This window comes from Loxodonta africana, chromosome 12 (genome assembly GCF_030014295.1).
Source record: "Loxodonta africana isolate mLoxAfr1 chromosome 12, mLoxAfr1.hap2, whole genome shotgun sequence".
In the NCBI taxonomy this organism is placed as follows: domain Eukaryota; kingdom Metazoa; phylum Chordata; class Mammalia; order Proboscidea; family Elephantidae; genus Loxodonta; species Loxodonta africana.
Window position 1 is genome coordinate 79452301 of NC_087353.1, and position 16256 is coordinate 79468556.

The 16256-nt window shown below is 40.0% G+C and overlaps 1 protein-coding gene across 3 annotated transcripts in view; it reads right to left on the reverse strand.

Moving 5' to 3' along the window:
• Nucleotides 1-16256, reverse strand: part of USP31 (ubiquitin specific peptidase 31) — a 104989-nt gene that overhangs the window by 58363 nt on the left and 30370 nt on the right. For all 3 annotated transcript variants that reach the window (XM_010598444.3, XM_064295693.1, XM_064295694.1), the window contains exons 2-4: nt 3504-3641; nt 1885-1973; nt 1700-1792 (exon numbers count right to left, since the gene is read on the reverse strand). In XM_010598444.3, the coding sequence (XP_010596746.3) occupies nt 1700-1792; nt 1885-1973; nt 3504-3641 (320 nt within the window). The remainder of the gene's footprint in view (nt 1-1699; nt 1793-1884; nt 1974-3503; nt 3642-16256) is intronic.

Genomic DNA, 16256 nt, shown 5'->3' on the forward strand with positions numbered 1-16256 from the left:
GTAAAACTATCAAACAATAATTGAGAGATCTTTGGAAAAAGGGTCTTCATAGAACAAAAATATAACATATCAATACTTGGTTCTGTGCTTTGCATTTTTTTTTTTTTTTTTTTTTTTGCGGATTTTTGATATATCTATTTTACCACAATAAAAACATTTTTTTTTTTTTTTTTTGATGGAAGCAACCAAGGAGCCCATCAACAGACGAATGGATAAATAAATCATGGTATATATATTCACACAATGGAATATTACACATCAATAAAGAACAATGACAAATCTGTGAAACATTTCATAACATGGAGGAATCTGGAAGGTATTATGCTGAGTGAAATTACTCAGTTGCAAAATGACAAATATTATATGAGACCACTATTATAAGAACTCGAGAAATAGTTTAAACAGAGAAGAAAATATTCTTTGATGGTTACAAGAGTGGGGAGAGATGGAGGGAGAGGGGTATTTACTAATTAGATAGCAGACAAGAACTATTTTAGGTGAAGGGAAAGACAACACACAATACAGGAGAGGTCAGCACAACTGGACTTAACCAAAAGCAAAGAAGTTTCCTGAATAAACTGAATGTTTAGCAGCGTAGCAGGGGCAGGGGTTTAGAGACCATGGTTTCAGGGGACATCTAGGTCAACTGGCATAATGAAGTCTATTAAGAAAACATTCTGCATCCTACTTTGGAAAGTGGCGTCTGGGGTCTTAAACGCTAGCAGGCGGCCATCTAAGATGCATCATTTGGTCTCAACCCACCTAGAGCAAAGGAGAATGAAGAACACCAAGGATACAAGGTAATTATGAGCCCAAGAGACAGAAAGGTCCACATAAACCAGAGACTCCATCAGCCCAAGACCAGAAGAACTAGATGGTGCCTGGCTACAACTGATGACTTTCCTGACAGGGAACACAACAGAGAACCCCTGAGGGGGCAGGAAAGCAGTGGGATGCAGACCCCAAATTCTCGTAAAAAGGCCAGACTTAATGGTCTGACTGAGACTAGAAAGACCCCAGAGGTCATGCTCCCCAGACCTTCTGTTAGCCCAAGAAAGGAATCATTCACAAAGCCAACTCTTCAGACAGGGATTGGACTGGACTATGCGACAGAAAATGATACTGCTAAGGAGTGAGCTGCTTGGATCAAGCAGACACATGAGACTATGTGGGCAGCTCCTGTCTGGACGGGAGATGAGAGGGCAGATGGGGTCAGAAGCTGGCAGAGTGGACATGAAAACAGAAGGTGAAGAGAAGGAGTGTGCTGTCTCATTAGGCGGAGAGCAACTAGGAGTATATAGCAAAGTGTATATAAATTTTAGCATGAGAGACTGACTTGATTTGCAAACTTTCCCTTAATGCACGATAAAAATTGAAAAAAAAATTTTTTTTCCTTTTTCTTAAAGTGCAATGTAAGGTTTCTGGGGACTCTAGAAGGCAGTCAAGAGCTTTCTCCTCTCCTATCCTGCCCATGGGTAACAAGCCAAAGCAGGCTACTGCACTTTCTTGCTTGCCTCAAGCACCTGCTTACTCTGCAAACTCATTTACCAAGAAGTTTTAACAACGTCTGTATTCAAGTTATCATTAATCCCATTCCCCATTCCTTGTCTAAATCAGTACAAAGCCCTGACAGAAATCTACAGAGGAAAACGAACACTACAGGAATACACAGTCTTTATTTTACTAAAGCTGTTCTTACCTTGTGTGGGGTAGAGGAATTGGCAGAGAGATGCAGAGAAAAGGGTCAAAAGTGTTGCTCTGTTTCTGACAATGAGGACATGTCAAAGAAGATCTTTAAAAACAAAAATTTAAGACACTGAGATTAAAGTCACCTACAACTATGTCAAGCAGACAGATTAAGAGGGGAAACTTGTTTGCTCATACCTGTACTGGGCTTGAAAAAGTTCTTGTACAAAGGTGCTGCAGACAGGAAAGGATGGTCCCTCAGGCATTATATCAGTCTCTGATGGTGGCTGAAAAAAAGAACGTATTATTTCACAGACGAAAAGTGCCCATTCTTGATTTAAGATGAGCCTGAAAAAGTCACCAATGTCCTTTATTTCCTCCACAAGACCTCTATCAAGTCCTGGTGCTTCAGTGAAAGCCATCTGCTAAAGGAACTGGAATGTAGCCGACGAATGGGAGTCACGCAGACTCATCTCCACAAGGCTCTCCCACAGACTGAGTTTACCCCTGGGTCTCTACTTCTATTCAGGTGGTGGGACAGTTCTCCTTCCCCAGGATGCTCCACTCCCTCCTGCTCTCAAAGTCCTTCCTCCAACCACTTCGACAACACCGGTTCCTCCCAAGCCTAAGTTCTCTAGCACCTCTACTGCTATACTGCTCATTTGGGTGCCTAATCACACTCTATTTCATGTTGTATTTAATCTTTTCATGTCCCTCCATGTAACAACTATTTACTAAGCATCTGCTACCACATGCAGAGAGCACTGTGCCAGACGTTAAGGATACAAAAATAAATGAAACACAGTGCCTGACCTTGAGTATGTCTCAATTTGGTGGGAAAGTCAGCCATAGCACAGCAGAACGAATACCATATCACTGTATACAAAGTATTTGGGCACAAAAAGACCTTGAATTGGAGTAATTTAACAACTTTTTTTTTTTTAACAACTTACCAAAACCAGAAATTTAAAATTTGAAGTACAGAGCAAAATTATCAAAAACTTTTTTTTAAGCTGTGTGAGGGAAGCAACTCTTCATTCTTAATTGTTTCTATTGTCAAAATCATTTACCCACCATATTAAAGCCACATGCATAAAAGTTGGGAATGAGTTGTCATATTTCTCAGGAAGAATCTTCTGGTAGTTCAGTTCCTATCCTCAAATCTAATCCAGATAACAAGGACATCCATACATTTACCTTTCACTGTGTATTCATTCAAACAATCTACATGATGATGTGAGTAAAATCTCTGTTTTAAAAAGTTTTGTGAGATGGAGTTACTTAATTTTACTCTACAGCTAGTCATGCATGCACACGTCTCCTTTCTTATTAGACTGGAAGCTCCTTGGGGAGAGGGCCTCTGTATCTTACACTGTCAGCACGGTAGTTGTTGTTGCAGTTGTCAGTTGCTGTCAAGTCAATTCCAGCTCATGGTGACCTCACGTGTGCAGAGTAGAACTGCTCCATATCGTTTTCAAGGCCATGACCTTTAAGAAGCAGTTTGCCAGGCCTCTCTTCTAGGGTGCTGCTGGGTGGGTTCGAACTGCCAACCTTTCACTAGTAGCTGAGTGCTTAACCATTTGCATGATATATCGCAGTAGTAAACAAGGTAAAATATTCTTTAAGTAGCCATTAGATTTTATACTCAGTCAAAGCTTAGTCGATTTCATCACGTTAATTTAACTAAATATAAGCTGCAACAACTCCTTGCTGGAGGTTTGAGAGAAGACTCTACACTCCCCTGGCTCCGTTCACTGAACAGCCACCGAGCGCCTGCCTGCTGCTCCCGACTTCCCCAGCTAAGCGCACGCCCTCACCTTCAGAGGAGTCTGGCCACTCTGCTTCACAGAATGATTGAGGTCTTCATGAACTCGGTCCAAAAGCCACAGCAGAAACTCCTGGGCATCATGCTGGGAATTGCCCCGGTACTGCAGTGCATTCTTTGACACAATACTCTATGCAGGTAAATAAATCAAGATAAACACTTGTGAGTTCCTAGCTTTAAAGATAAACTGCCTGTTCATCATCCCAAAAAAGGAATGAAAGGTCTCAAGGGTGTTAGAGATCAATGTAAAAGCAAATGCTCAATCTAAACACCTCGGCCCCAAAGTTAAACAGAGAATTGCCCTGTGACCCGGCCATTCCACTCCTGAGTATACACCCAAGAGGTCTGAATGCAGGGACCCAAACAGATGCATGTACATTGATGTTCACTGCAGCTTTATTCACAACAGCCAAAAGACGGTGGAAGCAATTCAAGTGTCCATAAACACATGAGTAAACCAAAAAACCAAACCCGTCACGACTGAGTTGATTCCAACTCAAAGCAACCCTATAGGACAGAGTAGAACTGCCCCACAGGGTTTCTAAGGAGTAGCTGGGGGATTTGAACTGCCCACCTTTTGGATAGCAGCCACCATGGCTCCTAAACACATGAACAAATGTGGTATATTCATACAATGGAATATTATTCAGCCATAAAGAGAACTGAAGTTCTGATAAAGAGAAATGAAGTTCTGATACATGCCACCACATGGATGAATCTTGAAAACATTATGCTGAATCAAACAAGCCAGATATAAAAGGACAAATAGTGTATAATTCCACTTATATGAGGCATCTAGAACAGGATAAGCCATTGAGATAAAAGTTTATTAGTGGCTACCACGGGCTGGAGGAAGAAAGAAATGGTAATTACTGCTGACAGGGCACTGAGTTTCTGTTTGGGGTGACGCAGAACTTTTGGAAATGGACCGTGGTGATGGTAGCACAACACGGAGAATGAATTAATGTCACTGAATTGTACACTTAAAAATGGTTAAAGTAACATTTTTTTATACATATTTTACCACAATAAAACTTTCAACAAACCCACCCCCCAAAACATATACAAAAAGCTTAAAATGCACCTAATTCAGCAATTCTACTTTTAGGAGTATATTTAAAGGAAATTATCAGAACAGTGTGCCAAGATTTTTAAGAAGACAGTCATCAGGGTTTATAAAAATTAGGGAAAAAATGGTAATGACTTGAAAATCTTAAAAATGGGAATTGGTTAAATAAATTATGGTACAACTACATAGCAGAATCAGCTACATTAAGTGGAGGAAAAAGGTTACAAATCAGTAGTACACAGTGTGACTGTATTCTTATAAAAAATTGTATGTGGAGACATATACACAAAGAAAAAGTTTTAAAATGACATACTAAAATAGTAACAGTGTTACCTCTGGGTGATAGAATTAGAAATGTTTTTTCTTTTTATTTTATCTTCTAAATTTTCTCTACTGAACATATATTACTTACATAATAAAGTGGTTAAAATAGCTTTGTTTCCAAGTTTACCATAAGGTTTACTTAAAATGACTTTGTTAAAATGCTGAATTTTTATGTAAGATACAGTATAGCTCCAAGAATTCATTCAGTGAAGATTTAATAATTGCCTAATGTATGAACAGCCTTGTGAGGGAGACAGAGAAAAAATCAATGCTTCAAATATAGCATGATGGGGGGATGGATGGTGAGAGCCAGTTTTAAAGGGGAGGCTAGCCTTAATTTGGAGTCAGAGGTTTCAATATGAACTCATTTAATACAGATAAATATGGACAGAGAAATAACTAGAGATATGTATATACACATGGAGCCCTGGTGGTGCAGTGGTTGAGAGTTCGGCTGCTAATCAAAAAGTCCCCAGTTCGAATCCACCAGCTGCTCCTTGGAATCCCTATGGGGCAGTTCTACTCTGTCCTATATGGTCGCTATGAGTCGGAATCGACTTGATGACAATGGGTTTGTGGGTTTTTTTGGGTTTTTTTTGGTATATATACATTTATATTTCCTAGCTCTGGCTGCTAAGAGGGCACAGAAGCAGTGACACCCCAGTAACAATGGCACATCTAGCACCCAGATCTTGTTTTCTAATGCCATTCTTCAATAAAAGGAAATAGGGCTCTTTGGAGAAATGACTGATTCCAGGGCTGGGACATGAAATATACAAGATGAATATAGAGCATCTTGTAGCACCAGGAGGCAAGAAAGTGTTCAAAAAAGCGAAAGGGTGGAACATGTCAACAGGACACAGGAAGCAACCTGAAAGAGCTCACAGTGGGCAAGTATGGAACAATGTGAACAAGAAAATAAACAATGTAGTACTGGATTATAACTGAAAGTAGAAAATAAATATGCATTTATACAGATACAAATAAATGAATGGATGCATGGATGAACAGGTGGACGGATGGACGAACGGATGGACAAATAGATAGACAGACTGACAGATAAGCAAGCCATCACACTGGCAGGTGCACAAGAAAGCAAGCAAGCAAGCAAATGAGCAGGGGAGAAGAGATAAATCTCCCTTACAGAAAAATTCCAAGTAATTGATGCCGATATTCCCCGCTCCAGGAGATGGAGCTTACCCCCTGCTCACACCCCACTGTTGCAAGCTCACTGACTTGCTTCCAAAGACTAAAGTGTGGAAAGTAATATTATAGTGGAAAAACATGGCTTACACTTCCTCGGCCAGATGATTAAGGCTAAACATCATCAGTGGTGAGACACATTGATAGCAGGTACCTTTGGTATGATGTGAGGAGAATGGTGTTTTACCTCTGTGGTCTTCCTCCCAAAAACTCATCATCTTGGCTAGCCATGAGAAAAACATCAGACAATACCCAAATTGAGAGACGTTCTACACAACACCTGATGAGTGCCTCTCAAAACTGTCAAGGTCATCGAGGACAAGAAAAGTCTGAGAAACTGTCACAGAACAGAGCAGACTAAGAAGACATGACAACTAAATGCAACATGGCATTATGGATGGAATCCTGGAACAGGAAAAGGACATGGGGGAAAACTGGTGAAATCTAAATAAAGTGCTGATATTAGTTAATAGCAATGTACTAATGTTAGTTTCTTAATTGTAACAAGTGTACATACCGTATTGATGTAAGACGTTAACAGGGAAAACTGGGAGGGGGTGTGTCTTAGTTACCTAGTGCTGCTATAACAGAAATATCACAAGTGGGTGCCTTTAACAAACAAATTTATTTTCTCACAGTTTAGGAGGCTAGAAGTATGAATTCACGGTACTAAATCTGGGGGAAAGCTTTCTCTCTCTGTCAGCTCTGGGAGAAGGTACCTGTCTCTTTGAGCTTCTGCTCCTAGGCAGTCTTCACATGGCTTGGCATCTCTCTTTCCCCATCTCTGCTTCCTGTTTGCTTGTTTAATCTCTTTTATATCTCAAAAAAGACTGACTCAAGACACACCCTACACTAATCCTGCCTCATTAACATAACAAAGACAACCTATACCCAAATGGGATTATTGCCACAGAGGTTAGGACTGATAACGCAGAGGTTATGGATTTTCAATCCATAGCAGGGAGTATACAGAAACTCCATGTACTCTCCATGCAACCTTTCTGTAAATCTAAAACTATTCTAGAATAGAAAAGGTTATTTGAATATAAATACGGCAGTTGTACATGTTGGGTGCCATGTTGGCAGAATGGAGAGTAACTAAGGAATAGGATGGTAGTGGTAAGTAATAGTCAAGGAGCCCTCCCATGAGGAACTGTCACTTAAGCTGGACCTTGAAGGATAAAGAGGCAGAGATTCAAAGCTGAGGAAGTAACATGTACAAACACACAATGGTATGAAAAAGCATGAAACCTTCAAAGAAGGGCAAAAGTTCCCTGAAACTCTGGGTCTATGAGGCAGAGCAGGAGGAGATGAAACAGTAAACACAGAGGTCAGCTCAGGAAACATTTTAAATGCCATTCAAAGACAATATAGGGAGCGTGAAAGTCAAATCAGGAGCAGAGGAAGAGACTGGGGGGCTGCTGAGTTTTGAACACTTTGAGTTGGAGGTACCTATATAGTTCCAAGTGGTTAAGTTTGGTGCTCAGGAAAGAGATCTGGGCTGGAAATTTAAATCAGAGCAGCATATGCATATATCATACGAGCACAGAGGAACATCTAATGAGGAAAAGTAAAAGCTGGGGACAGAAACTTGAAGACCACTGGCATAAAGGCACAGGATCTGAAGGAAACAAAAGGTAGGGCCAGGAGGAGAGCTAGAACAAAGAATTATCATACAAGCCAAAGGAGGAGAAACTTCCAAGGAGATGGAAGCAACAACATAAAGTACTGCAAAAAGTTCAGATACCAAAGGCACTGAGAGAGGTCCTCTGGAATGGCAAACTGAGAGGTTGACTGCCTGTGCTCTTTCCGTGAAGCAGAATTAACCGGAGAGGGTTAAAAGAGAAGAAAGGGTAAGGAAGTGGAATGATTGCAGGAAGACCATTCTTCATACCCAAGAGGCTAGTTATAAAAGGAGGGAAAATGTTAAGACTATATGGAGAGGACTTGTGGAGCAGAGGGAGACCTGTGCATATTTATATGCTGAGGGAAGGAGCTAACCGAAAGGAGATACCGGAAGAGAGATGGTTCTTCAGTGAGGGGAGGAGGGACTCAGAGGAATTAATCCTAAACAGGGGGGCAGGAGATAACAGAAGAAAAAAAGGTAAGGATAAGTTTGGATAAGTTGTAGACAGGATGGCAGGGGACCTCTGCCTTCTTGTTTGTTTTGGGAAGAAGCACGGGCCAACCGCCAGGAGGAAGTCTTCCATATGGCGGGGCTGTGACATATCTCATGGCATAGAGCTGGGTAACACAAATTGCCAGAAGCATATCAAGCTTCTGTTCAGAACCCTCTCCCTTATTTTTTTCCAATGGGAGGAAAGAGAAAAAGTCCTCAGCATATGCATCCCAAACTCTTCATTCTGTGTCAAAGCCAATACCTTATGTATAGCATCCATTTAAATTTCAGGGTGGAGACAATATTCAATTTTTTATCAGGATTACATTAGGTTTGATGCATGCTTCCTGCCACTATAACTTAAACTCACGTGGCATTTATCCACCAGTCACTACGTACAAGGCACTGTGCTAAGGGTGCTCAGTAAGATTTTTGATGGGCACAACTAAATGGGCAACAGAGCTTCCAAAATCCTCTATAACTAGGGCAAAAACTGCTCTGGGTCAACCCCACCCTAAATCACTATATCACAAACTGAAGGAAATTATACAGAATGGAAAACCTCAATGCATATGTACAAACACAAAGCTGTCTCTTTCTGCTTCTTTTCACCCCTTTATGACGGCGACTTCCTCCTCCTGCAGATACCCAGGGGACTATTTCTTCTACCTCTTCCCCAGACAAAACAAAATACAGAATAACCTAATAACAATCCTCTAGTCTGTGTCACAGAACAAAGAAAAACAGTGGGAGTCAAGAAACCTGCGTTCAAGCCTTGCTCTGCCGCCAACCACTGGTTATCTCCGGCTTTCACTGAACTTGCAACTCCTGATTTATAAAATGAAGCAGTTGAGCGTAGCCATCAGTAGGGCTCCTGGCTCCCCAAATCTTAACCCAAGCTCATCCCCTAGAGTCCCTGCTAGTGATTTCGTTTTTATTTTGGGCCACATCTGACACTGCTTTGGTCTGCCTTTTATGAGTTTTTTCACAATTAAACCTTAGTTTATTCGATGTCCTAAAATTAATCCTCTTGTATTCTTACATTCTTTAAAAGGTGATCATCACTGGAATATGTCATCTATTAATACCAGCATTGCTACAATCTAAAAAATTATTTAAATTTGTCATTTCTATTTAAAATAAAATGTGGAACTTCCTAAAAACTAACATTACTATTTAAGTTCTATTTTATAGAATTTGGTTATGGTGTTTCTGTTTGGAAAAATTTTAAACTGAGTCTATTGGCTTAAATCTTATACATCCTGGTGACTGTTGTTGTTAGTTGCCATCAAGTCGCCTCCCGACTCATGGCAGCCCCACACACAATGAAACAAAATCTGCCCATCCTGATCCACAGGTTTTTCACCAGCTGATTTTCAGAGGCAGATCACCAGCCCTTTCTTCTTAGCCTTCTTAGTCTGAAAGTTCCACTGGAACGTGTTCAGCATTACAGCAACATGCAAGCCTCTACTAACAGACAGATGGTGGCTGCACATGAGGTGCACTGGCTGGGAACTGAACCCAGGTCTCCTGCATGGAAGGTAAGAATTCTACCACTGAACCACCGCTGTCCCTCCTATAAAATCCTATACATCCTACTATAAGTAAATTTGACCATTGTAATAGTTTTCCCCTCAGCTGGGAAGATCCTTAACATAAAGTTACTAAATAATAAAAGCCAAACATACTTGAAGGGTTTTCAACTTTCATAAAATTTCTCCTTACTCTTCAAATAAATCCTTCAGGTCTAAGAGCAACAAAAAGAAAGTGTTTTTCCCTTGAAGGGAAAAAAAAAAAATGAGTTTGACACATGGCCCAGAAAAGACAAAGAATTAAGTCTACACTACTGGAACTACAAAAATAGACATGAGGTTCCTTCTTCCCGTAGAGCCCTAGGAAAAAGGCAAAACAGCATCCCAGGCTCCAGGGAAAAGACATTAGCTGGTTAAAGACATCCTTTACTTGACCCAAGAAGAAAACAACAAAGTAATGACGTTGGTAACTTCTTCCTGTGGGGAACAGACATGGCACTATTAACCTGACATGGCTGACAGGGATTTGTGAGACTCTTTGGAGGAGAAGATAGCTTGCCAAGACTCATAAAACCCCATCATCACCTACTTTCCATGGTTCTATGCCAGGAGGAATGTGGAATTTATCTCCAGGGATCCTGGGTAAGAGACAGGAGAACTTGGGAGGACAGAAGCATTTACATTTTAAGAGAAAGGAATAGATGTTGGATGAACAGGTAGGCTCACAGATGGTATTTGCAAGTGAAACATGGTTTCTGGACTGCTGCTGGAAATAACAGAATGAAATACAATTGTCTTGAGAAAGGGCTCATCTTTTGAACTTGACTTTTAGAACACCTATTAAGTTGATGAAGAAGAATTAACTAAATATAGGAGATGAAATTTGTACAAATGGATGAGTACTATAAAAAAAGATATGACCCATGAAAAACAGTACTAAAGTACCTATGCAATGCTATGCCACACCCGAGTACAGAATGCAGCCATGGCCAGTCAGCACCTCTGCCCTCGTCATCTACTTTACCCTTTATCTTTACCTCTGCTGGGGAGGTCTTTTAACCTAATAGGGCAAAATCAGGCTATGAGAGGCCTCAGGTATTAGCAAGAAACGTCCAGGAGAAGTAGAATTTGCCAGCCTTGGCAACAAGAGGCCCTTAAAAGAGACCCTAAGGCTTCCAGGCTTTCCATATATACTTTCCCTATGACTGGAATGCCCTTCATCCCCATCCCTCAAACCCACTCACTGGTGGGAAAAGAGAGAGACAGAAAAGGGAAAGGAGCTTTCATCCAGGCTGGAAAGACAACCCAATGAGAACAGTAAAGAACGCCACACACAACCTCTCAACTCTTGTGTTCATGAGCTATTTCTGGAACAGAGCTTCTTGATCCTTCCAGACAGAAGGGCCTAAAATATTATAACTCAAGTACAGATGCCTCTTGAATCTGAGTTCTTTCTATTCAAGTTCCTATGATAAAAACTGAGGAACCAGGCAAACTTAGGTAGTAAGAGACATTTGCACTGCTATAAGATCAACTTTGGATTTTAAACCATCTCATATTTATCACAAAGACTTGGTGGGAGAAACTCACTGCTGAAATAAAGACTAGGAAAGGTTATGAATCTCATCTAAAAGAGAAAGCTGTAATAAAATGATTCAGAAATGTTTACTATACTTCAAGAAATTATAACCAATATTTAAAATCACAAAACTAAGGGTGGATATACAGTGAAGAGCATTAAAGCCAAAATAAAAGGAAGAGATATGAGAGAGAAAATAAACCAGAAGCTGCTCAGCCACATAAACAATATGAGCAAAGCTTTCCCAACAGACCATAAAGTTATACAGGTAGAAAATATAGTACTAAGAGAAGATCTCCAAATGACACCTAAATCAAGAGCAAAAAAGAAAAAACAGATAAACTGGACTTCATCAAAATTAAAAATTTTGTGCATGAAAGGACTTTATCAAGAAACTAAAGAGACAATCTATACAAGCGGAGAAAATATTTGGGAACCATATAACTGGTATGGGTTTAATATTCAGAATATATAAAGAATTTATACAACTCAACAACAAAGAGGCAAACAACCCCATTTAAAAATGGGCAAAGAATTCAATACCATTCACAGTAGCCCCCAAGGAAATAAAATACTTAGGAATAAATCTAACCAGAGATATAAAAGACCTATACAAAGAAAATTACAAGGTACTACTGCAGGAAACCAAAAGGGACCTACGTAAGTGGAAAAACATACCTTGCTCATGGATAGGAAGACTTAACATTGTAAAAATGTCTATTCTACCAAAAGCCATCTACATATACAATGCAATTCCGACCCAAATTCCAACGACTTTTTTTAATGAGATGGAGAAACAAATCACCAACTTCATATGGAAGGGAAAGAAGCCTCAGATAAGTAAAGCATTACTGAAAAAGAAGAACAAAGTGGGAGGCCTCACTCTACCTGATTTTAGAACTTATTATACCACCACAGTAGTCAAAACAGCCTGGTGCTGGTACAAAAACAGACACATAGACCAATGGAACAGAATTGAGAATCCAGACATAAATCCATCCACATATGAGCAGCTGATATTTGACAAAGGCCCAGTGTCAGTTAACTGGGGAAAAGACAGTCTTTTTAACAAATGGTGCTGGCATAACTGGATATTCATCTGCAAAAAAAATGAAACAAGACCCATACCTCAAACCATGCACAAAAACTAACTCAAAATGGATCAAAGACCTAAACATAAAGTCTAAAATGATAAAGATCATGGAAGAAAAAATAGGGACGTTAGGAGCCCTAATACAAGGCATAAACAGAATACAAAACATTACTAAAGACGCCAAAGAAAAACCAGATAACTGGAAGCTCCTAAAAATCAAACACCTGTGCTCTTCAAAGACTTCACCGAAAGAGTAAAAAGACCACCTACAGACTGGGAAGAAGTTTTCAGCTATGACATCTCCGACCAGCGCCTGATCTCTAAAATCTATGTGATTCTGCTAAAACTCAACCACAAAACGACAAACAAGCCAATTAAAAAATGGGCAAAGAATATGAACAGGCACTTCACTAAAGAAGACATTCAGGCAGCTAACATGAGAAAATAATCTCGATCATGATCCATTAGAGAAATGCAAATCAAAACTACAATGAGATTCCATCTCACTCCAAGAAGGCTGGCATTCATCCAAAAAACACAAAATAATCAATGTTGGAGAGGTTGTGGAGAGACTGGAACACTTACACACTGCTGATGGGAATGTAAAACGGTGCAACCACTTTGGAACTCAATTTCACACTTCCTTAAAAAGCTAGAAATAGAACTACCATATGATCCAGTAATCATACTCTTTGGAATACATCCTAGAGAAATAAGAGCCTTTACACGAACAGATACATGCACACCCATGTTCATGGCAGCACTGTTTAGAATAGCAAAAAGTTAGAAGCAACCAAGGTGCCCATCAACAGATGAATGGAGAAATAAACTATGGTATATTCACACAACGGACTACTACACATCGATAAAGAACAATGTTGAATCTATGAAACATTTCATAACACAAAGAAATCTGGAAGACATTATGCTGAGTGAAATCAGTCAACTGCAAAAGGACAAATATTGTATAAGACTACTATTATAAGAACTGGAGAAACAGTTTAAGCAGAGAAGAAAATACTCTTTGATGCACACGAGAGCGGGGAGGGCAGGAGGGAGGGAGAGGGGTATTCACTAATTAGGTAGTAGATAAGTTTCATTTTAGGTGAAAGGAAAGACGATACACAATACAGGAGAGGTCAACACAAATGGACTAAACCAAAAACAAATAAGTTTCCTTAACAAACTAAACACGTCAAGGGCCAGCACAGCTGGGGCAGGGGTTTGAGGACCATGGTTTCAGGGGACATCTAAGTCAATCGACATAATAAAATCTACTAAGAAAACATTCTGCATCCCACTTTGGAGAGTGGCGTCTGCAGTCTTAAATGCTAGCAAGCAGCCATCTAAGAAGCATCAGTTGGTCTCAACCCACCTGGAACAAGGAAGAATGAAGACCACCAAAGACACAAAATAATTATGAGCCTAACAGACAAAAAGGACCACATAAACCAGAGACTACATCAGCCTGAGACCAGAAGAGCTAGATGGTACCTGGCTACAACCGATGACTGCCCTGACAGGGAACTCAACAGAGAAACCCTGAGGGAGCAGGAGCGCAGTGCAGTGCAGACCCCAAATTCTTGTAAAAAGACCAGACTTCATGGTCAGACTGGGACTGGAGGAACCCCGGAGGCCATGAACCCCAGACCTTCTGTTACCCCAGGGCAGGAACCATTCCCAAAACCAACTCTTCAGACAGGGATTGGACTGGAATAGGGAATGGAAAATGAGACTGGTGAAGAACAAGCTTCTTGAATCAAGCAGACACATGAGACTATGTTTACATCTCCTGTCTGGAGGGGGGATGAGAGGGCAGAGGTGTCCAGAAGCTACCCGAATGGACACGAGGAGAGAGGGTGGAGAGAAGTACTGTGCTATCTCATCAGAGGGAGAGCAATTAGGAGTGTATGGCAAGGTGTATGTAAATTTCTGTATGAGAGACTGACCTAATTTATAAACTTTCACTTAAAGCACAATAAAAATTAATTTAAAAAAAAGATGGGCAAAGGATATGAATAGAAATTTCTCCAAAGAAGATATACAAATGGCCAATAAACACACAAAAAGATTCTCAAGGTTGTTAGTCATTAGAGAAAACAATCAAAACCACAATGTGATACTACCTCACACCGACTAAACCAAAACCAAACCTGTTGCCATCAAGTCAATTCCAACTCATGGCGACCGTATAGGACAGAGTAGAACTGCCCCACAGAGTTTCCAAGGAGCACCTGGTGGATTCAAACTGCTGACCTTTCAGTTAGCAGCCATAGTTCTTAACCACTACACTACCAGGGTTTCCTCACACCAACTAGGATGGCTATATTGGAAAAACAGAAACCAACAAGTGTTGGTGAAGATGGGGAGAAACTGTAACCCTCGTGCACTGCTGCTGGGAATGTAAAATGGTATAGCCACTATGGAAAACAGTTTGGCAATCCCTCAAAAAGTTAAACACATAATTACCATACGACCCAGCAATTCCTCTCGTAGGCATACACTCGAAAGACCTGAAAGAAGGGACTCAAACAGATACTTGCACACCAATGTTCACAGCAGCATTAATTCACAACAGCCAAAAAAGGTGGAAACAACTCGTGCCCATCAAAGGATGAACAGATAAAAACAGGGTATGTCCGTACAATGAAATATTACTCAGCCACAAAGTGAAATGAAGTTCTGATACATGCTACTGACATGGATGAACCTTGAAAACATTATGCTGACTGAAACAAATCAGACACAGATGGATAAATATTCTAAGTTCCCACTTACATGAAATATCTAGAATAGGCAAATGTACAGAGACAAAAAGGGGTACATGAAGCTGGGGAAAGGAGGAAATGAGGTGATGTAAAACTTTAGGAAATAGACAGCGTTGATGGTAGCACCATGTGATGAATGTAATTAATGGCACTGAATCATACTCTTAAAATGGCAAACTGTTTCTTAAATATAGTTCATCATGATAAAATTTTAATAAGAGAAGGCTTCCAAATATTTAACTGGTGGTTAAAAGTTTCTGCTAGAAATATAGTACAAAAAGAAAGATTGGATTATGAATACCTAGGTTCAAGTTCCCCTTCCACCACCTTTTACTAATGTGTGTTTCTCTGACCCTCAGTTATGTTCTCTATGAAGCGGGGATAATAATAACAAAAGGTTTACTCTGAAGCTTTCATGAGATCATTAGAACACTTTATAAACTCTAAAACTTTATACAGATGCTACTGCATAAGTTTCCACAAAAATAAATAAATAAACCATTCTATGTCACTACGTAATCCTGAAAAATGCAGAAGAAAAAGAAATGGAGCAAATATCTAAAGCACTGGTTCTCAACCCTGGCTGTACATTAGAGTCACCTGGGGAAACTTTAAAAAAATTAACATCATGTCCTAGCAGCACCCTGCAGATGCTAATTAGTCTCTGGTAGGGCATGAACATGGCTAATTTTTTTTTAAGTATAATTTTTTTTTTTTTTTAATGATTCTATTTCTTATGTGAAGCCAGGACTGAGAACCAACGTGGCTACACCAGAAATACTCTGAAGTTTCATTTCCAAAAGCACTAAAACTTATGAGAGGTTCTTTTGTCTTAACTGTATTATATCATTTATTACATTGTGTTTTATTCATACCACCAAGACATAAAATCTCTTATCTGTCTCCAGCACTAGAGAATGGTCAGGAATGTCTTACCAAAAACCAAACCCGTCGCTGTCGAGTTGATTCTCTGACTCACAACTACTCTATAGGACAGAATAGAACTGCCCCATAGAGTTTCCAAGGAGCACCTGGTGGGTTCGAACTGTCAACCTTTT